Genomic DNA, 22,707 nt, shown 5'->3' with positions numbered 1-22,707 from the left:
TCCTACCGAGGTCTGCTCAACAAGACAGTCCAGGCACTCTGCCTGCCCCCGGGGTGGTGTTATGTCTTTATACTAAAAACTACATATGCAATGTTTACAATTACTGTCCAATACCTATCACCTATGTTAGACAGTGAGCTTCTACTCTAAACCAATCTGTACGTGCCAGCATCACAGCAGAAGATGGAGGCCACAAAGAAGAAGGAGAAAGGCTGGACATGCTCAGATCCCTCCATCTTGCCCCCCTGAATCTCCATTCTAAAACCCCCAAAATCTACTTTTTCACCTTGTGATAAATTCACTATCATTCTACTTAATTTAGCTTGCAGATCTTCATCTAAGGTTGGTAACTTGCTCCATGGGTCATAATCAAAACCACAGGCATTTTGGGCTCTGTGCCAGGGTCTCTGAGCCCCCTGGCAGGGTCTTGGCAGGACAGCCAGAGGCATGTCCAGGGTCCTGACAGAGGGAGGGAGATAGGGGTGTTTCACTTAATTAACAAGAGGGAAGTCACTAATAAAGTTCACACCTGAATTTGCCAATTGTTTCTGATGGTTCAGCTGCCAGCATTTCATTCACAAATGAAATGAAATGATGCTGCATACAGCCAGCATCCAGCCGTAAGGTGTTTCCTTCTCTGTGGTTGTATCCCAGGTGGCAGCACTGGGAGCTGCTGAGCAGAGAGCAGTTTCCCCCAGTCCTCCCCACCTGCCAGCATGCAAATGTCCTGTCACATTTCCTGGGCCAGGCATTTGGGTGCAGGGGCCAGTGAGCCTCAGGTGCCGGGCTGGGGGCAGCAGTCAGATGGTGACAGGGTCCAGCCTGGTGGCTGCTCTGCTCCTGTGGGCACAGGGAAGCTTTGGAAGGAACCAGCTCCATGGCTGACTTCCTTGTGAAGGACAATAAAAGCAATGAGTGGGGACCTCACACCAGCCTGTTTGCACGAATAATGTATCAACAATAACAATAAATCTCTTTTTCAAGCCCAGTCCTGTGGAGCAGCCAGAAGGGACTTTAAGTAATTCCCAGCAGCCGGAGCATTGTGTGGGGCTCTCATGGCTGGTTTAGGCTGGGCTCATCCCCTGCCTGTGCTTGGCACAGGCTGCAAAACCTGCCCAGGAAATGACTGCTGCCTGGCAGGTAGCTGAGCCCAAGTTTGCAGTAGGCCAGCATGTGTGTCACCATGGCAGTGAGTCCCTGCCCCTCCACAAAGGGTGACAATGCAGGCCAGCATGTGTGTCACCATGGCAGTGAGTCCCTGCCCCTCCACAAAGGGTGACAATGCAGGCCAGCATGTGTGTCACCATGGCAGTGAGTCCCTGCCCCTCCACAAAGGGTGACAATGCAGGCCAGCATGTGTGTCACCATGGCAGTGAGTCCCTGCCCCTCCACAAAGGGTGACAATGCAGGCCAGCATGTGTGTCACCATGGCAGTGAGTCCCTGCCCCTCCACAAAGGGTGACAATGCAGGCCAGCATGTGTGTCACCATGGCAGTGAGTCCCTGCCCCTCCACAAAGGGTGACAATGCAGGCCAGCATGTGTGTCACCATGGCAGTGAGTCCCTGCCCCTCCACAAAGGGTGACAATGCAGGCCAGCATGTGTGTCACCATGGCAGTGAGTCCCTGCCCCTCCACAAAGGGTGACAATGCAGGCCAGCATGTGTGTCACCATGGCAGTGAGTCCCTGCCCCTCCACAAAGGGTGACAATGCAGGCCAGCATGTGTGTCACCATGGCAGTGAGTCCCTGCCCCTCCACAAAGGGTGACAATGCAGGCCAGCATGTGTGTCACCATGGCAGTGAGTCCCTGCCCCTCCACAAAGGGTGACAATGCAGGCCAGCATGTGTGTCACCATGGCAGTGAGTCCCTGCCCCTCCACAAAGGGTGACAATGCAGGCCAGCACGTGTGTCACCATGGCAGTGAGTCCCTGCCCCTCCACAAAGGGTGACAATGCAGGCCAGCATGTGTGTCACCATGGCAGTGAGTCCCTGCCCCTCCACAAAGGGTGACAATGCAGGCCAGCATGTGTGTCACCATGGCAGTGAGTCCCTGCCCCTCCACAAAGGGTGACAATGCAGGCCAGCATGTGTGTCACCATGGCAGTGAGTCCCTGCCCCTCCACAAAGGGTGACAATGCAGGCCAGCATGTGTGTCACCATGGCAGTGAGTCCCTGCCCCTCCACAAAGGGTGACAATGCAGGCCAGCATGTGTGTCACCATGGCAGTGAGTCCCTGCCCCTCCACAAAGGGTGACAATGCAGGCCAGCATGTGTGTCACCATGGCAGTGAGTCCCTGCCCCTCCACAAAGGGTGACAATGCAGGCCAGCACGTGTGTCACCATGGCAGTGAGTCCCTGCCCCTCCACAAAGGGTGACTTGGCCAAGCCTTGCAGCTCGAGCAGCCCCTGGTCACCACTGCAACACGTGGAGCCTTGGGCTCTGTTTGCAGGGTGGCTGCAGAGCCACGTTGTTTAAAGTCACTGCTGTGTGATCTCAGCCTGCTGAAAACAAGGACATCTCTTTAGCAGCTGGAGTAGCACCAGACTGGGAGACAGTAGGTCCCCTGGCACACCAACCCCTGGGAAAGGGAAATAGGCAACCATAGGTGAGGTAACATTACAAGGAGGTCTGCAGACTGAGAGCAGACATTTGCTGGCAGTAACTCAACTTATCAAGTTGAGCAAGTCATATCTGAACCAATGAACTTGTGCTGGATGTTTCTGCACCATATTCCTTTCTCTGAACTATTTCCTAAACTATTCAAAATGAGGAAAGTGCTTGCATTTGATTTTGCTACTAAGTTTTAATTTGGGACCTGCTATACCTTTTTCATAGTCTCTGTTTCACTAGTTTTAAAACTAGTGGGATGAAATAGAAAAATAGGGCTAGAGGTTAAAAAAGGAACTGAAAAATATAGCTCTGTCTTTTAAACCACTCATAAGTGTTCCATATATGTTTTAAGCTCTTATCTGACAGTTTTCAATCAACTAGCTCATATTCAAGCTTAGTCCCTTGTAAGATAAGTCCTAAACTCAGGTCTGCTAATATTTTAAAAATTGAGGAGAACTGCATGTGGGCAATAACTGGATATAGAGCAAACACCCTAAAAAAGTAGTACCCAGCTTGGAAACATGGATTGCAGCACAGGAGACAGAGTCAGCTTTGAAGACTAGGCAGAAAGCCAAGCCATCCCTAGTCATGGCTGGAACTGGAAACACAAAGGATTGCATCCCACTCCTCCCAAGTCACTGTTCCCTAAACCCTTGCTCAGCTTAACGCAGGCTGTGGCAGCTTTGCCTCTGCAGCAGGGCTGCTATCATTTGTAGTAGGTTGCATTCCCAAGGCCATTTGCATGTTTCATCTATTTTTTATCTATTTTAGATCTTCCCTCACACACTTCTGCCCCCACTTGCCTCTATTCTCTGCAGGGATTCTCCCAGAGCTGGCTCTACAGAAATCTCTCATCATCCTTAGCAGAGCTCTTCTGTGCGAGTGCTGTGCCAAACACACTCATCTTTTATTCCTCCCTAAGTCCATCAGTCAGGCTTTTCTACCTTTGTTTATGTCAGTAACACCTTTTTCCTTTAAAATATTTCTTCTCTTTTTATAATAAAAAATTAAGTTAAACCACAAAGCCTCATTTGGTAAAACTTTGTCTGACCTAGATTGCCAGAATCAAAGAAATTCTGAGCTAATGATGAATCTGCCTTGTTCAGCTAATCATGCCTAATTGCCAGAGTTCATGGGCACTGAGCTGTCAGTGCAGGAACAGAACAAAGTGATCACAGAGTGGTGCTCTCACTGGTTTGTGCTGAAAAGAGTGATGAACTTTTCTTATTTGGAAACATAAAATTGAGAAAAAATTTGCTGGAAGGTGATAAATTTGCAAAATGGGTCAAATCCATTGAAATATTTAACAGCAACCTATTCACTCAGCAAGAAGTATACCAAATTCATTAGAAAATCTGCAGGTAAGAGGACTTTGCCAATCTAATAGAGTAAAACTGAAGAGATGAAATAAATTCCCAAACTAGCAGTCAGCAATGTACAGCCAGCAATAGACCTATAAAAATGGTTCTATTTTCTCACCCATTCAGCTGTGTGACCTAATGCTGGTTCCAATTGTTATTGTATTAACTGTTCACATTAATTTAATCTCGAATTTGGTCAAGACAATACCTGGCATGTTGTAAATCACTAAAAATACCTACTTTGCCATACAAGTAGATTATATCACCTCTGGGTAATATCTTAGGAACTAAAGCTGCATGTGAGGCTCAGTATTGCTCTAGTAATTAACAATCTGCAAACAGATAGCTTCATATTTCATCCTTGAACTAATAACATCATTTGACTCACTGTGTGAAGTAGTTTGCATGTGATGGACATTAATTGTAAACAAGAATCTGAATTCTTCCCTATCCTATTAAAAAGAGAAACACTAAATTACATTCCATTATTTCATAGTGAGCAATGTACTGCAAAGGTCTGAAAAAGGTACCTAGCTATATATATTTTATTAGATACTACCTTTTCATTTATACATACTCACTAGTGGCAACAGCTTTGCTGTAAAAAAGCTTTTTGCCACATCAGATAAGGAAGGTTATTTTCCCCCAAATAGCAACTACCTACTGTATGGAATCAGGCATAATGTGTTTAAGTACAGAGTACTAAAATGACATTATTATAAATATGGCTTCATAAAACTTCAAACTACCACAATAATTTAATATCAGTGCAATCAAACTTTATATGACTTTTTGTGTGGGCAGACTTCTGCAATTGAGAGCTTCTTGCTTGTACTTTTTCTGTGTGGGTACTCCTGCAGTAGTTTAGCAAATAGTAACTAATGATGTCCTAAACTAAAGCTGCCTATTAACAGAGTTAGGTTCAATGAGGTGGGATTTGTAGAATAGGTAAAGTGTGTCATGACATATAAGAAAAGATGGAGATTAGGTAAGAAGGGAAGACAAACGGAGAGGAGGGTTGGTAGGAGAAAAGGGCTGGGAGGGATCTCTGTGTCAGGCCCTGGTATAACTTTCCTCCCTGTTTCAGACTTATTCTGCACCACATTATAGCCCTAAGTTCAAAAGACAATGCATTGATGTCTGCTGGGAATAACCCAATGCAAAGACTGTCTCTTATAAATCTGCCACATTTTAGATTCAAAACGGCTGAATATCACTGGTGGATGAAGGGACTGCTTAAGCACACATCTTGTGTGATTCTGCTCAAAAATGGACAGCAAAGCTCTCTGTGAGTGCAAGAAGGTATGAGAATGGTGCAGAAGATATGAGTGGTGTTTCAGGAAAGAGGTGAGGCAGAGCAGGGGACCCTCACAGGCAGCATTGTGTGGACTTCCAACAGCTGCCTCACCCTAGACTGAGTATCTCCAACTTGAAGCTTGGGGCAGCCTGTGCTGTATCTTCTTTTTTGCCACCAGAGCTCTTTGCTGCTGGGAGTCAAGCAAGTCAGGCAAGGCTCAGATCCACACCTGCAATGTGGGGCCTGAGCAGAGCACAGGAAAACTTTAGTCTGTGCCCTGACCTGAGTGATCACCCTGTCTTAGGCAACACAGAGAATAAAGCTGTTTGGTGAGAAATCAACTAATTAGGAGCAAAAGTTGTGGGAATGGAGATCTGGAAGAAGATACATCATTGGCAGCCCTCATTAGTGAGAGAAATAGACGGGTGCTGTCTTGGGCTGGGGTAGAGTTCATTTTCTTCATAGTTACGCGTATGGTGCTCGGTTTTGGATTTGTGACACAAAAAAATCTTGATAACAAAGAGATGTTTTAGCTATCACTGAGCAGTGCTTGCACAACATGAAGAATTTTTCAGCCTCTCACCCCACCCCAGCAGCAAACAGGCTGGGGATGCACAAAGGGAATGCAGCCAGGTGAGCTGACTTCAACTGTCCCAAGGGAACTGCTCAGAGAAGCTGTGGATGCCCCACCCCAGGCTGGATGAGGCATTGAGCAGCCCAGTGTAGTAGAAGAGGGGTTGGAACTAGGTGATCTTTTAGGTCTCTTCCAACCCAAACCATTCTATGATATGCCATACCATAAGGTATCATGCTCAGCAATAAAGTCTGGGGGAAGAAGAAGGAAGGGGGGATGTTGCTGGAGTTATTGTGTTTGTTTTCTCAAACAATCATTATGTGGGATGAAGCCCTGCTTTCCTAGGGATGGCTGAACACCTGCCTGCCCATGGGAATTAGTGAATTAATTCCTTGTTTTGCTTTATTTGTGCATGTGCATGATCTTTCCTGATCAAATTCTCTAAATCTCAACCCATGAATTTTCTCACTTTTATTCTTCTGATTCTCTCCCCCATCCCACTGGGGAGGGGAGCAAGCCAGTGGCTGGTGGGGCTAAGTCCCCAGTTGGGGTTAGCCCATCACTGCAGAAATGAAAAAGGAGCAAGGACTGTGGGACAAGGAAACCTAGAAAAGGCTGAGAGGTACAAGCTGAGCCCGCCATGGGTAGAGGAAGGGAGCAGGCAGGACAGGAGGAGAACAGGAGGTATGGGGTCATGGTTACAGGGGAGGGGTGGAAAAGCTTAGGACCATGAAAGCACAGCTTCCTGCAGAGCCCTGAGCTGCTCCCACAGTCCTGAATCCACCTCTCCTCTGCAAATCTGTGGACAAAGCTCTCCCTCCCACGTTGGGCTGGCTGAGGAAGTGGAGGAGCTTTGCTCGCTGCTCCTCAAGAGGTCCCAGAGGTGTGTGAGGAGCCCCCTGGCAGCAGCTCGGATGGTACTCACTGCGGTGTCACCACGATGCCACACAACCGAGTTCCCTGTGCTGGGGGTGTAGTTCTGCTTTCTCTTTTGTGGTAATAAATTACAGGATTGAAACAGCAACAAAAGTACAAGGTTATCCTGTAAAGCACAGAGTGCTGCAATTGAGGGGGTTTGCCACTTTTATTCCCCTATTCTCCTCTCACAAACCATCACCTCCACCAGCATCCCCCTATTTTGTGGTCCTAGCATGAAATTACCCTGTTTTCTTCAGTTTGTTCTCTCCCCTGCTGCTCGGGGCATGAATTGGTGTGGTGCAATGAAAGAAATGCTGCATAGTTGATATATTTTCTTCTTTTGCATGAACAAAGCAACCTAGTGAGTGATATGGGGGCTGAAAGAAGGCAGCTGACCTGCTGGGCAATGCAGGCCACAGCTGCCCTGGCAAACAAGTGCTCCTGGAGCCCTCTGGGGGGTGGGATTGACCACTCAGACTCTGCTGTCTACAGGCAGACGCTTCTTCCAAGAACATTGGACAACAATGGCCTGACCCAGAGGTTTAGACTGGTTTTCAGGCTTGAAAGATGCTCTTACTGACAAGGTGTCTTTATACCACACATAAGGCATGATTATGATTCTGACAAATGAAAATGTCTCAGATTGAACTCTCAGAAAGACTGCTTTGGAATTCAGTGCACCTCGGCTCCTTTTGTTTGGGAGGATAAAGCCTGTCCTCAATTCACTGTGTGTCCTTAAAAGAGCACAGCATTTGTGAAGCACTCAGACACCTAAGAGCCGTAAGAAAATAATAATTCTGACTTTGGAGCAAGAGCTGCATAGTGGGTAGTGACTAGGGTATGGATAGAGTGATGCATTCAAAGGGAAAATTGCAATGCAATGCTTAATACACGGATGGAAAGATGCTGAAGGCAGTATAGAATGAGATAAGACAGCGCCATGATATTTTGCAATAGGCCAGTCTTGAGTTTCATGGATAACCTTAATTCTTTGGGACTTTTTTTTAAATTTGAGTACTTAATTTTGTAGCTCTAAGACCATTTTTCTCGGATAGTATTTTCCACATGTGCAAGTGTTTAATACAGAAAAAAATAATAATAACCTGAGCTACTTAAGAAATTACCTTCCTCTACAAATTAATTTGATGGAAAATAAATCAGCAGGGCTATTTTCATACTTTAGCTATGCTTTTGTAACTGTACAATAGGTGCAAGATATCTTCTTTGATACTAAAAATCTGTTTTACTTACTGATTTAATTTACTGATTGAATATACTTGTCTTTAATTCAGCTATGTAAGGTGGACAGCATCATACACACTGATTGTCAGGGCATCTGGTATATTTGTGTAGGAATTTTTATTTATTAATATCTAAAGAAACAAATTAGTTTTTTTGAAATAGCTATCAAATTTTATGTGAAAACCCTTGAGAAACTAATTTTGTTGATGTTGCACAGAGATTCCTAGACAGCTAAATACTCTGGGCTAAAATTTCACTTCACAAGATAGTCAGTAAAACCTTTATGAAATTGTGATCATATTTTGTCTCCTAACAGAATGTCTGGAGGAAATTATTCTTTTAAATATATTTTTTTGAAAGCTGAGAACAAGCAGAGCACATTTGACAAGTTCTGAACAGCAGCAGGATGACAGCTTTTCCAGGTTGTATATTTTCAGGTAAATATGAAGATAGCATGGAGCAGGATGGAGCTATGAGGAGCCAGGAAAACTGGACAAACTGAATAACAGCACCACTGCTAAAAAAAACCAGGGAGCCCACAATTAAATATCTATAGACTTATGGACAACAAATACTCTGCAGGACAAGACTACAAAGCAGTTCCAGGGACAGGTATTCTTTTTACTCTCCCTCCATCCATTTCTTTCACTATACCCTTTTTAAGAATACTTGCTACACTGAGAGCATTATTATTGCCAATCCCACTGCAAACTAATAAAATGGGGAATGCTTTTTAATGCCTTCTTATGGCTTTCTCAGTTGATTCAGTTGGTTCCTATTCAAATATTGAGTTCATTTTAAACACCACAAATTTTAGAGCAAGCACGACATTTGTTGAAGAATCTGTTTTTGAACTATATCATATTGAGAGATGGGGAAATAAGTAATATTCAGAAATAATTTTGATTAATTTTGAGATTATTAGAACAGTTTTCATATTGTACTTCAACCACTATTTTAGGAGTTGTTTTTGTCAGGGAAACGCTGCACTATGAATAATTCTTTCAGTATTTCTGTGGATGCTGACTTCTAAGGCAACTGAAATGAATTAAGCTCTTCAGAGGAGATCTGTGCAAGATTTCCCAGTCAATGAAACTTCTATGAAAGATCAAAACAAGAAAACACCACAAACGAGGCTGTGGTACCCACTGCCAGGCAGATCTAGCTTTGTCCCTCACCTACAGGGATGCTGGAAAGGACAACTTGCAAGTTCTTTTCGAGGGTCACTGGTGGTAATGCTGGGAGACTTGCTTCTCAACTTTCTGTAGCATTGCTCCATGGTGCTGGTCTCCCCAGGGATGTGGGAGAAATTTAACCCCATGATATGATTTTTTGTATTAAATGTTTGTGGGTTTTTCTCCTGCAGTTTAACAGCTGGAGGGCCAAAAGGGCTGGGCTGTGCTTTGAGGTGTGCTCTGCTCCTGGTTACAGTCATCAGTCAGATAGAGAGAAACAGATTCATTTACTGCTAGATAAGAACTCTGCCTAATCATCTATGAGACAGTAAGAGGTTTTCTTGGTGTCTTCCTAATCAGCAGGTCTGCCTTTTATTGGGATACCGGTTCACTTCAGTTCAAAACCCAATTTATTAATATTAAAGAAATTACCAACTTTCAACTATCATCTGACTGCTACCCTCGGATACTCACTGATAGGGGGTCTTAGAAAACATAAAATCCACTAAGTACTTGAGCCTTCATGCAAAGTTTCTATAGTCAACATTAAGAATCTTTGGAACCCCAGTTCTTTATACAATCATCATGTAATTCCTTACTGCACAATCTTGTATTTGGATTTTTAAAAAAAACCCAACATCATTAATATTTTGGAATTGCAATGCTTTTAGGAAAAAATCCCCACACAACCTGATATGTTTCTCTTGCTGATTTTAAAGATCCACCCATTCTCCTTGAAAAGAAAATATTTGGTTTCCTAAATGTCAGTAAGGAGAACAAGGGCATCAGCCTTCATTGCCAATGTTCACTTGATAGTTGTATGTCTGTGTATCAGAAGAACATGTGGTTCTACCACAGTCCTGTGTCAGATTTCATTTAGCAAATTGAAAAAAACCCCTAAACAACAATAAAACACCATAACCCAAGCATCACCCCCTCCCTCCTCCATGAACAAACCAAGCAACCAACCAAACCAAAAAACCCCAAACCAAAACAACACTATGAAATAAAAAGAACACAAACCCTGACTGGATTGCAGCAAAAAAACTGTTCCACTTAGTTTCATGGCAGGGGATAAGCAAGCTGTATTAACTCTGGTATTTCTAAACCCCAAGACTTTGGATTTAGTCTAGGATGTTGTCATTTGGGAACAAGAATCTGCATTCACATCGCACAGGTGCTGCACTCCAGGGCCCAGGACACAGCCCCAGCCCCTCCGCGCTGCCCTGGGCAGGGCACAAGGGGCTGGCAGCCACAGCACTGGCCCCTGCCCACAGAGCAGCCCCACACCCTCTTGTGCATCCAGGGCATCAGTAAGGTACAGGGTCCTTTCTTAAACAGTTTTTAGAATGTCTGTGCCTCTGGAGCCATGCAAGTGAGACAAATGGTTGGGGGTTAAGAATTTCCTACATCAGTAACTCTCCCCACCCCTCACTCCAGCCCACCCCAGCAAACAGAACAAACGCCCCATACCTGGAGATGCTTCAATGCCTGAATTATTAATAAAATAAGCATGATAATGAATAATCTATGTTAAGCATTTTCTTACCCTTTATTTTTTCATTATGATCAGAAGAGGAATATGATTAACAGCAGTTTAAACTTTAGCAGTACATTTCAGTATTAAATATAAAACTACACTGCAAGTTGATGTGTTTTAAAAATGGTTATGTATACTCTAGCCTTAAATTTATGTATCAAATACAAGTAACTCAATTGTTTCTTGCCTTGACAATTAACATATCTAACAGGTTTCAACAAGCCAGACATCCATCTTTTCCATTAAAAAAAATAAGCAAGCACACCAACTCTTATTCATAGCAAGAGGGGTAAAGACTCAACACTTTCCTGAGTGTTGTGCAAATAATAACAGGTTCAAGAAAGTCAGTTAAATAAATGTAATGATAAACCTAAAGCTAAGCTGGAGGACCTTTTGATTAACTTCATATTTCATATATTATTTGCATCAGTTGAGAGCAACATGAGTTACAGAACTTCCATGAAAACAAGCCACTTACAAGCAGGTGTTTAAGCTTGATCAGTTTATTAAAAGGATTATATGACACGGTTGCCTGCAATAGCAGGGGACTGGATCTGATGACCCAGGAAGTTCTTTCCAGTCCCATGTTTCTAAGCCATGCACCAAGTGTATCCAGCCCACACTTTCACATTTGGAAAAAGCCAAAGCCACACACACACACTCACAGGAAAAAAAAGTTTTAAAAAAATTAAAAAAGACCTTGATGACACCATTTCATTTTTCTAGTTATTCACTATGCAGAAGGGAACAGAGCTTAAGTCCTGTACAGAGGATACATTTACTCGAGGTTGATGTGGTACTGAAGTCAGTTAATAATTAGATACCTCCAGGCAGATTCAGTTACAGGGCATACCAACACTGCACACTGCCAGACAATTTCTAATCAAGCCAAGAACCTCTTGCAGGATGAGGTCTCTGCTAGCAAGCACAGAGCACACTGAGTAAGCTAAAAGCAGCTGTTCTTAGGTGAACTACCCTACCAACCATGAGTGAATGACAGATAGATGGTAAGAAGCATTTACCTACTAGACAAGATCTCTGCACACCCAGGCAGAAGTAATTAGTTCAGAGCTGCAACCATCTTTCCTACCTTGCCTGTCTCTTGAGTACGTTCTCTTTAGTAGCTGGTCTACAGAATCAGTGCAGCCATTCTCAAGCACTGCTAAAGTAGTAGTTTGCAGCTGCTATGCAAGAATCTACTTTCAAATGGTAGTCAGACATTCCCATCATTGAGGCCAGTTTGCTTGGACCGCATTCACAGCCACGCTATGAAGCCTTTGCAACAAATAGATACCTAAGCAATTGCCTACATTCAGCCCATCTAACTTTTAGGCACTTGGTTAAGGTGTCTGGGTCCCTTGTCACCCAGAACTCCCCCCACCCCCCAGGGGAAAAAATAAGAATTACTGAAGGCAGGCAGTCTCAATTGCCTTCTGGAGGTGTCTCTTGACCCCCCCACTGAGCAAATCAAGTTCTTAACACACGCACCTCAGTTAGACAGGATGAATGGAGACTTGTATCTCTTCCTAGAGATGGTATCAATATTCTCCAAAACCAAATGCAATCAAACAATTACAGTTTTCAACCCATTACATTTGGAAACAAAAACTTACAGTCAGTAATTATGCTGTAGTCCCTCCCTCCCAAGCATAAAAGCCTTCCACATGGAGGCTCTGCTTAAAAAAAAATAAGAAAAAAGAAAGAGAAGAAGCATTCTTCTTTCAGACAAAGAAGAGTGCACACGGCTGCTTTGCCACTCATTCATGGGGAAGCTGAAGGATCAGAGAACACTTATTCAGAGAACTGGAATGACTAAGCACTGCTAGTGCATGCAAAGCAGAAGTAACAAGATCGTTTTTAAATTAACCCTAGTCCTCTTCTCCACCCCACAAAATTCATGCAAGTGTTTGAAAAGTCAAGACATAATAGCCCCAGTTTCCAAAAAGGCTTAATTTGGTTTTTTTAATATATACTGTAAAATGTCCTTTTGATTTCTTTCTGCGGGCAGATAAATGCATTTTTGGCATGTTTGAGAATCACAGATATCTATGAAGTCCATGCTGTTTAAATTCTCCCACTAGTTTTGATAACCTGTCAAAAAAACATAAGCAACCTATACATGTTTCCCCAGTATTGACATGCATGCTCAGAGCTCTCCACTGTAGTGAAATGAGGTGTTACTTCTGTGCTGATAGTTGACGAGTCAGCATTACACGACTTTGAGACCAACTAAATTAACATTGTCGTAATATGAAAGGCAAGCACAAGTTCATTTATTTATAGCAAAGGTCTTGGGTTACAGGAGGTCAGTTCTTGCCATCTTGAAAAGATAGGGGATAACTTATTGCATACATGTGCATTATAATTTAGCAGCAAGTCATTCATAGAAACACTTCCTTCCTACTGCTTTTTTGGTTTATTATCTCAATTATATATATATATTTTAACTTTACAAAGCATTTAACACCACCTTTAAGTTAATGGTCTTTTATTGGAAAAAAAAGACTAGCATTTACAACTTGGAATGGACATAAACTGTAATATCTTGAACAGCAATGTTGATAGTTGTGCTGAAGTCCACAGGCTACTCCGCCAGCTCCAAGTCATGGTACAGAAGGTTTTAAAAATATGAGAGTCCAAAGATGCTCCCTTGGTGAAGGTTTCTTTTAAAAATTTTGTGAACGGTAACAGCCTGACACCCGTTTCACTATAGTGCAATGCAGACAATGTTAAACCAGTATTTTAACACAGACATGCCATCCATAGTTAAGATCATCCTATTTTTGGAGCACACTGCTACGTACAGGAGAACCATTCAACCTTTAGGGCATTTTCTTTAAGTTTTGCATCCTTCAACCATTTTGCTGCATACCATCCTGAGGTATAAACCAATTTTAAAGTAAACCAGCTATGACAATTTATACTACAAATTGAATTAGAATCCACTATTGAACAAGAGAGTGGATCTTTTAGGTTTTTTTTTCCTTTTAATACACATGTCTGACTGTGCTCAATTGTCAAGCTGCATGCATGAAAAACTGGCCAGCCCAAACAGTGTAATAGTCATTAGCAAATGGAACTTTTGAGTTCACTAAGTGCTTCCTTTTTTTTTATTTTCAAGGTAGTACAATTATTTATATTGTAAAACTGATGTTTAACTTTATCTTTTAGGGACAGGACCACCAACCATTACATGCAGTTTGTGGACAGAAGGTAATTTGACATTCAGTTTTGCTATACAGAAACAGAATGAATAAATGAACATTTTTTTTTTGCAAGAGGTAAGTAAAAGATTCAATTTGATTCTTCTAGAGGAAAAAAGGTGTAAAGGAGGTCTCTTCACTTTGCAGTCATCATCTGTACGAATTCTGAAAAGATAAAAAGTCACTGTGATTTACAGTCTCCAGCGTACTTCAAATTAAGAGTCTAAAACACAGTTGGAATAAAAAAGCACCTTTCACTGCAGCTGTGGTTTTGTCCACAGTAGTGGACAAGCAAATAACTACTATCACAAGTATTAAAAATTAATGTCCTATGCAACAGGCCCTCCTCAGTCTGAATAATGGTTTTGAGTCAAGACAAGCATTTTTACCTTCATAGTTGACTTGCCCATCCCCATCAATGTCTGCTTCTCTGATCATTTCATCTACTTCTTCATCTGTTAGCTTTTCTCCTAAGTTTGTCATAACATGGCGTAGTTCTGCTGCACTGATATAGCCGTTGCCATCCTATGAGAAAAGAGTTGCACAAGACCATGAACAAAAAATCCTGACAGTGACTAACATGTAAACTACAGCTAGGTTTCCAGTAACTGCTTCTGAAGCAGCCTTACAGCACTTGGGACAGATGTACAGACCTGGCACACTGTACACACTGCAGCATGTATCAGTCCCACCGCCTTCTGAGGCATGCATGACACCATATCCTTCTATACAATTATTGTGCTGAAATAACAACTGCATGTGTGACTTGTAGTTGTGATAAGGTATTTTTAATGTTTTTAAAGAGCTTTCAAAAATAAACACAGAAACAAAACCAAAGAAGTTTTTGTTTAGCCTCTTTTTGGCCTTGCTTAGGCAGCAGAGATCCACTTCCCCACCAGCAAGAATGAAGTCAGCTTTCTCTTGTGTTAAAACTACCAGACTGCAGCTGACTATGTTAGGCTTCTCGGATGAGATGATAAAAAACAGATCAAAGAAAGCATTTAAATTCTACTCATAAGGTGTTTTGAGAAGTTTTATGGCAAAATTAAAAAGAGAAGAGAAATTCTAGAGTCTAGAAACACTTCTAGGCCAATGTCCCCATTTGTAACATCCAAACCTGAAGCTCACTCTGAGCAACTTCAGAAATTCCATACCATTCTTCCATACTGGAAGAATACACTATCTTAGAGCAGGATATGGCTATCACCAATAGATAACCTACCTCAGTGGCTTTAACACTAATATTGTCTGCAGAAATACTCCCATGTTTTCAGCACAGTACTAGAGACTGACACTTTTTTTCTAGAAAAAGTAGTAGTAAAGTCTTCTTCCACACATGCACTTGCATTAGCTTTACAGCTGCACCAGCCACTTCTTCACACAATTCTTGTATAACATCTGTCATGTTCAAACAACCCAAAGAGGAGAACCTCTGTTCTAGAAAACTGATATATGCCCAGGTATTCTCAAACAAGGTCAAGGGGACTGAGCTCTTAAGTTTTCGTGAAAGCAACCTCAAATTTCACATTCTGAAAAGAGAACATGAAATACTTCATGTCCCTCCAAATACTGATGACATCATCTTGGCCTCAAAATCTTCCATAAGGTAGTATAAAACCATGTGCATCCATGCAAATGTTTCCCCATTCCCCACAAAGTGAAAAGGTAGAGAAAAATCTCCCTCCTCTACCCACATGTCTCAGAAAATCCCCACCCCACCACCCCTCCCAAGCATTAAGGTCTGCTAATCTCCGTTTCTAAGGAAAGGCCAGAAAGTTTTCCTCATGGATGAGCCTAAAGCTTAGACCTTGCTGTATAAAGCAAGTAGAACCAGGCTGCAACAGTTCTGGTTCTATATTCAGAACAATCTCTGTTATGTTTCCAAGTCCTCTGTTTCTACTAGAGGACTCTTTCTCCTTCTAGACAAGAGGAGAGAAAACACTAAGGAAAATACAGACATCATTGTTGCTTTAGAAGAGTAGCTGTACTTTCAGTAATACCTTGTCAAAGACTCGGAATGCCTCACGGATTTCTTCCTCGCTGTCTGTGTCCTTCATTTTTCTGGCCATCATGGTTAAAAATTCAGGGAAGTCGATAGTGCCATTGCCTTAATAAAAAAAAACTTCCAAAAATTAAACTTCCAAGCTTTTCTTCACAAAAAATCAAACAAATATTTGGCATTTGACTTAGCCAGGGACAAGATTGCCAGAGACTCTGCTAACAGTCCTTATAGACAAACTGATGCCTCTCTCTATATTGCTACCACTGCCTTTTTGCTATTATAACATGCAGCGGCCACTCTGCTCCAGCACAAAATCAACTGCTGCCTTCTTTCAAGGACAAGCCACACCATTTGCCACCAAAGCCCAAAGTAAAATGCCAGTTTGATGCATCAAGGTTAACCAATAACAAGACTTATTTTTACTTCAAATAACTCCCACAAAATCAACCTTTTAATTTTTTTATAATCTCTCAATTGTTGTATCTCCCAGGAAGAATACATATTAAGCTGCCATTGCAATCCAAGGTTATATAATATTTGGGAACATCACTCATAATTGAACTGTAAATACTTTTTTCTTTCTAAAAATCAACTACCTTATCAACCAAAGTTGCACAGAACAAAAGTAACAAACCATTTTAATGGGCAACAAGGACCTGCAAAGTCTAGTGACATGAGAAAAGCTGGCATTATTTGTTATTACTGATAAGCTTAGCTGTAGGTGTTCTTATAGGTATTTTACTGCAAAACTGAAAATCCTTGCTGACATCCAGGCCTCACTCCAAGATTAAGCTCTTCATTCAAAGCAAAGATTTAAATTTCAGGCTGTTTAAAGCTAGGGGAAAAGTGGTGTGGTGAAGAAACTAGATTTGTATAGTCAGGATTCAGCTCTATATGCCAAAAAGGCACATTAAGTAGTTCACAAAACAACATTAAACAGTTCACTGTTCAACTAAGATCTACCCATTGATTTAAAGAAGCATACAAATTCATTGTGCAATTAATGAAGTTTAAGAAAATCCTTGCATCCTAGGGATTCCAGCCTGAGACACACACAGCTATTTATCATCATGGCCAGCTTTATGCACCAGTAAAATATGAACACAGGTCTCACACTCAGTTTTGAAAACAACCTCAATGAACATGCAGAAGAATAGCAAAGCATTCTGCTGTAACCCAAATTTAAACAGTTGGGCAGGCAGACTTATCTGAAGTCCTCAGTGTCCTTCTGTTTTAAATCCACCAGAGCAGCATTTGGTCTGCAGCCTAAAGAAGCTACACAAACTCTACACACCACTGCAGACTTATCATTTATCAGCTTCTGCAAAAACCTAGCTGTTAAAGTCAACTTACACTTTTTTTAAGAAAGTAGCTTACTTATATGGCCTGATAATCCAGTAATTTATACTCTTGCCAATATACTTTCACTCTTCTTTTACAAAATGGTTAAGAGAAAAATCACTATCACAACCAACACACAAGACAAGAGGCTTGACATCCTTGAGCAGGGGAAATATTATTCCTTTTTAAAACTGTTAGCCTAGGTGGAGTTCAGAAACACAACATGTGTTTCAATATGGGCTCTCTCATGTTCCTTTAAAAAAAATAACAACAGAATTATTTTATTCTTTATTAACCTATTTTTTTATTATTTATTAACCTAATTATGTTATTATTATACTATCCCTTGATATGGGAAGGGTTTTCTGCCTTTACCTCCAATAGCCCCTCTCTATCTATTAGGGATTTAATACATTAGAGTGTACACTCCTCCTGTTCTGCTGAACTTCCATTGAAAACACTATTCCACTTCTAACGCATTTTTGCCTTAGCCAAAACCACAGACATTGGTAAAACTATGGGCTGACAAAACATATACAGAAAAGCTGGATGGAAAGACAGGTTAATGGCAGGTCAGGTTAAGGGCAAGTCAGAGAGCAATAGGAAGCCTGTGACCCATAAAATATTAAAGACAAATAGCATAACTTTGTCTCTGCCCATTGCCTGTTTTTAGTCTCATGAATATTGCTAGCATCTGTGACACCCTTCTGAGTTTAGAGTCTATGCAGCATTTTGAACCTGCTGTAAGAGCTCTATGTCATAGTCTTGCCAATGCAGTTTAAGCCCAGGTGTGGATGTCATACACATTAGAGATGAGCACAGCACCTTCCCAACACTTACCATCAGCATCTACCTCGTTGATCATATCCTGCAATTCTGCTTCTGTTGGATTCTGACCCAGTGACCTCATGACAGTTCCCAGTTCTTTTGTTGTGATAGTACCATCACCATCTTTGTCAAATAGGGAAAAGGCTTCCTTGAATTCTAGAGGCAGAAACAGTCCCAGTGTTTAGAGACATCACCAGCATGAGAAAAACCACAGACTAAAAATGCACTCTACTGACAAAGCCTGGCACAATTCTAAGAAACATTTTCTCTTTCTATCTAACTGTCCTTGTATTGAGAGAATTAACACTCTCAAATACAAATAAAAAATTACTTACAATACCAACACATAATTTTCACAATAAATTCAAACTTATTTCATGTGGCTATTTATCTGCATTTACAACTCTGTAATTCATTTCCATGCATCTGCATCTTGCCTGAGGCACAGTTGCTCCACAAACAGCAGCTGTCTGAAATAAGGAAAAGGAGCCACTGGGTTCCCTTAACAATTAACAGACTTAGAGGAACAAAAAGCATTGTCATTTACCACTTATTTTCAAGTCAGCAGACAATAACAATTAGTGTCAGCCACAAATGGGGGACTGGTCTCCAGAAGGTCAAAAAATGCTCCTTCTCCTGACCAGCCTGAATTACAGGCAGTTAATTAAAAGATTTAGTTAAAAGACACTGGCTTGTAACAATGTGCAATAAACCAATCTGAGGTTTATTTGTTGCCATTTCATTTGTAGTTGATCTTCACTCTATTAAAGAGTACCTAGGTCTCCTTTGGCTCTAAGAAGTTCATTTGAGTCTAGCAATTATTTCTGTTTGCCAGAAATCTAGAAGAACTTGGCTCAAGTCTGAACATCTAAAAAAAAAAAATCATTATCTGTAGTCCAAGGAATAAGAAGTCTAAATTAAGAGGCAATGAACCAGTAATCTTCCAGAATATTTTTGTCTGGTTTTTTTTTAGTTTGGGATTTTTTTTAAGTGAGTGCTTTTCAAAAGTGGTAGTACAGATTTAAAATTGTCAAAGATGTTTTTTTCCACTACGCTTGAGATAATATATTTTCTTTTAGTCACAAGAGCTAGCAAAAAAAAAATTATCATCAAAACACTTACCAGCAATCTGTTCTTCAGTCAGCTGATCAGCCTACACGAAGAATAGAACATTTTAGAATACTGTTTACCGCTAGCTCTGTCAAGCCATGAGGCACTTCCTTTCAATTTCAGAAGTGATTTATCATTACTTTCATGAAGTCACTTTCAAACCCTGGAATTCTGTCCCTGCAAGGAGACTACACTCACCTACACCATGCAGCTGCTTCCAAAAGCATATAGGCTAACTTGGTTTGAAACTGCATATGAAGAAGCTAACGCCATCCTGCAACCTGGTGAATAAGATTGGGTCCAGTGAAGGACACAGGGCAGGCTCCTTGCAATTGGTCAGAGAGGCACACAATCCCCAATGCCTCGTGTTTGGGGTTTCACAGCACATGCCATTCCCAGCAGGGCAGCGTGGGGGGACCGCACACGCGGGGGCTGACGCGGCGCCCACGGCTCCAGCCCTGCCCTCCCCACCTCACTGCAGCAGCCTCCAGCCCTCTGCCAGCCCCACAGGAGGGGCTCTGCTGCAATATTACAAATTGCATCTCAGTGTTGTAGAGATTTTCACCACCTCTGACAAAGAAAATTAGTTTTCACGCATCATATTATTTTTCCATTCAGCCAAGCAGTTTAAGGTGCCTCATCCTGACATACAGGTTGTTCTATATATAATTTTAAGTGGCAAGATTTAAAATGCCTGTTTATGACCTCCTGTACATCAAGGGGCACTGCTGCATACAAAGGTACACAGCTCAGTGGGCAATCAAAAGGGCTTTCTAGAACTTGACTATGATAGCCACATCCTTCCAGAAACCTCTCCCTATGTATGGATAGAGCATCACAAAAAGCCCCAGTTTGGACTCAAAGGAGCTAACTAGTTCTTTATGGAAAAATATGCCTTTTCCTAGTAAAGAAAAGAAAAAAAAAGAGAATTTTACATGCCTAATCATAGATACTGAAGAATACAAGGTAGTAACTTGTTTTAAACACATTTTACTGGACTGTTTTTACAAATAGAACAGAGAATTTTGTAGGTCAGTGAAGGTAGGCATATCCTTCTTGTCCTAAAATATTAAGTATAAAAACCATCTAACTGCAGCAAAGAGCAACAAATACAATGGAGAATTAATCAGCAATGCAATGTTAAGCGAAAAGGATAGGGTTGAAAATCTTCTCTATATGTTAAGGAAAATACACAGATGTCATCTGTAATTAAGTAGGGGGCTTCTTTTAAAGGTCTGTATGTAATGATTAAACAATTCCCCGCATGCAGTGTGTTGGGGGAAGGAGAAAAGGGTCTAATAGCTAAAGACAGTCTTCTTTAATAACTGTCAAAAAAGCTTGTGCTCAAAATCCGGCTCGACTTCCTGCACACTTTGTGATTTTCCAGAAAATACGAGGTTTCACTTAAAGATTATCTAAGGAATTTACATAACAGACTCACTGCCCTGCAGAACAGGAAACAGAGCCACACCTTGGCAAAAAACCTCCAGCCCACAGCACCAGTTCATTGCCCATTAATCAGAGCTCGCTGAACGTTTCTAAAATCATATTTCAAGTGGGGAAAAAAAAAAGAACAAAAAAACCCCACAAAACAAAACCCCAAAACCTTGGCACACCCGGTGATGCCCGAGGACACAGCCCAACCCTACATTGCCGAGGGGTTCACCTTCCCGAGCAACAGGCACAGCCACTAACTATACCCTTACCACAGCTACAGGACAAAGGTACCCAGCCAGGGCTGGAGCCATCACCCCACCCAGCCAAGTCATCAAATCCTGTCCTGGTGATGTCAGCCTTCTCCTACGGGAAGGGGAGATACAGACACAGGGTCGAGGAACACCCACATTGCCAAAAAGCGATTAGAGGTCAGTCTGCAACTGTTTCTCCGCTCTCGTAAGAAGCGAAAAACCGCCGGGAAAATCCCAGCCCTTCCTCTTGCTCTCTTTTGCGAGCAGCCGGCAGATGATGGGATGCGTTCCGGCGGGCATCGCCCGGCCGGCGGGGCGGGAGGCTCGCAGCCCGCCGGCGCAACAGGCGCCCTTCCCGGCCAGCAGCCACCCACTGCTGCAGTGCGTCCCCGTTTCCCCTCCCTCCCTCCCTCTCCAGCCGGCAGCCACACCACGTCCTCATCATTCAACCGCGAGGGCGCCCGGGCTCCGCGGCCAGCTTTCCCTCCCCATCGCTTCCCTCCAGCGGGCGGCTGGGGCAGGAGCTCTTCCCCCGCAGCCCCTGGGGAGAGGGGAGACTGCGCCCCTCCCGCCCCGAGCCCCCTATGCAGGAGCTGGGCCGCTTCCAAGCGAGCAACTCGCACAGCGCCCCGGTCCCCGCGGCCGGGGGGTGCGCGGGGGCCGGGAGGAAGAGGAGGAGACATGATGTAATGCAGACAGCGATGGGCTTCGCCGCCGCGGCTGCGTTTTTTTGGGGGGGGACTGGGGAGGACGGCGGGGGCGCAGTAGCTGCAGCGCGGTGCCCTCCCCCGGCCGCCCCCCCGCTCCCTGCGCAGTGCAGCTGGTGCCGGAGCCGAGCGGGATCCTCGCCCGCAAACCCGCGCCCCGCCCCGCAGCGCGCCCTGCCCGGTGCCGGGGCCGTGGCCCCGGGGAGACGTGCCCGGCCCTTTCCGCAGGGGAGGGAAGGCGAGGCGGGGCGGGAGGGCGCGGGGCCGGGGCGCCCACACGGCAGGCCCGGGGAAAGGGGAAGGAAGCGGCGGAAGAGGAAGGGCCGCAGCTCCGCAGCGATCCCGCGCAAGGCGGCGGGGGGTAGGGAGAGGAAGAGTCCGCAGGCACCAACCCGCTCACCCCGCGGAGAGCCGGGCAGGAAGGGCCCCCGCGAGGCTCCCCCCACCCCCGCTCCTCCCTGGGGACAGCCCAGCTCCACCAACCCGACCGATCCCAGCTCCGCAGCGAGCGCACTGCGCACCAGCCCCCACCCCAGCCCGGGCAGCCCGTGCCGCACCCGGCCGGTCGAGCGAGCGAACGAACGAGTCCCCTACCATGGCGCGGCGGCGGCGGGCCCGGCGGCGGCTGCACGAACTGCGCGACCACGAGCGGCGGCGGCTGCTGCCTCCTCCCGGCGCGGCTCACAGAGTGCTGGGGCTGTGAGCCTGCGCCGCCCGCTATATACGTGGGGCTGTATCCCTCCGCCGGAGCGGGGCCCTTTTCCCTCCTCCCGGCGCGCTATGTGCGAGGTGACTGCGGCGGGCGGCCCTGCCCCCTCGGCGGCCCGGCCCCTCCCCTCCCCTCCCCCGGCGGGGCCGCTCCCGCAGCCCGCGGCCGAGCGCCCCCAGAGGGGCGAGGGCAGCCCGGTGCCGGCAGCGGCTCTCCTCTACCGAGCGCTGGAGCCGGCGCTGCCCGCGGGGAGCTGCCTCGCCGCCGGGTCCCTGCCGGCTCCCCGCCGCTCTCCGGGCTGGAACCCCCGGAGCGGGGGCATCTCGGCCAAGCTGGTGCTTTTTTTTATTTTCTAGGCAGCATCCCCGCCGGCGGGGCGGGCCTGCGCTCCCCCGAGGAG

The 22,707-nt window shown here is 44.2% G+C and overlaps 1 protein-coding gene across 1 annotated transcript; it reads right to left on the bottom strand.

Moving 5' to 3' along the window:
- Positions 1-10,708: 10,708 nt before the first annotated feature.
- On the bottom strand, positions 10,709-22,351 carry CALM1 (calmodulin 1). The gene is made up of 6 exons (XM_054634470.2): positions 22,193-22,351; positions 19,216-19,246; positions 18,106-18,249; positions 15,923-16,029; positions 14,312-14,447; positions 10,709-14,087 (listed from the first exon to the last, which is right to left on the bottom strand). The coding sequence occupies exons 1-6, from the start codon at positions 22,193-22,195 to the stop codon at positions 14,059-14,061; spliced, it is 450 nt and encodes a 149-aa protein (XP_054490445.1). The 5' UTR covers positions 22,196-22,351; the 3' UTR covers positions 10,709-14,058.
- Positions 22,352-22,707: the final 356 nt, after the last annotated feature.

This window comes from Agelaius phoeniceus, chromosome 6 (genome assembly GCF_051311805.1).
Source record: "Agelaius phoeniceus isolate bAgePho1 chromosome 6, bAgePho1.hap1, whole genome shotgun sequence".
NCBI classification, from domain to species: domain Eukaryota; kingdom Metazoa; phylum Chordata; class Aves; order Passeriformes; family Icteridae; genus Agelaius; species Agelaius phoeniceus.
This window is presented reverse-complemented; position numbering and strand designations above follow the sequence as displayed.

Coding starts and splice junctions, on each gene's coding strand:
- CALM1 (XM_054634470.2), bottom strand. Junction 16,030..18,105: donor CAACGAGGTAGATGCTGATG/GTAAGTGTTGGG, acceptor TTTTTTATTAAG/GCAATGGCACTATCGACTTC. Junction 14,088..14,311: donor TGGGCAAGTCAACTATGAAG/GTAAAAATGCTT, acceptor TTATCTTTTCAG/AATTCGTACAGATGATGACT.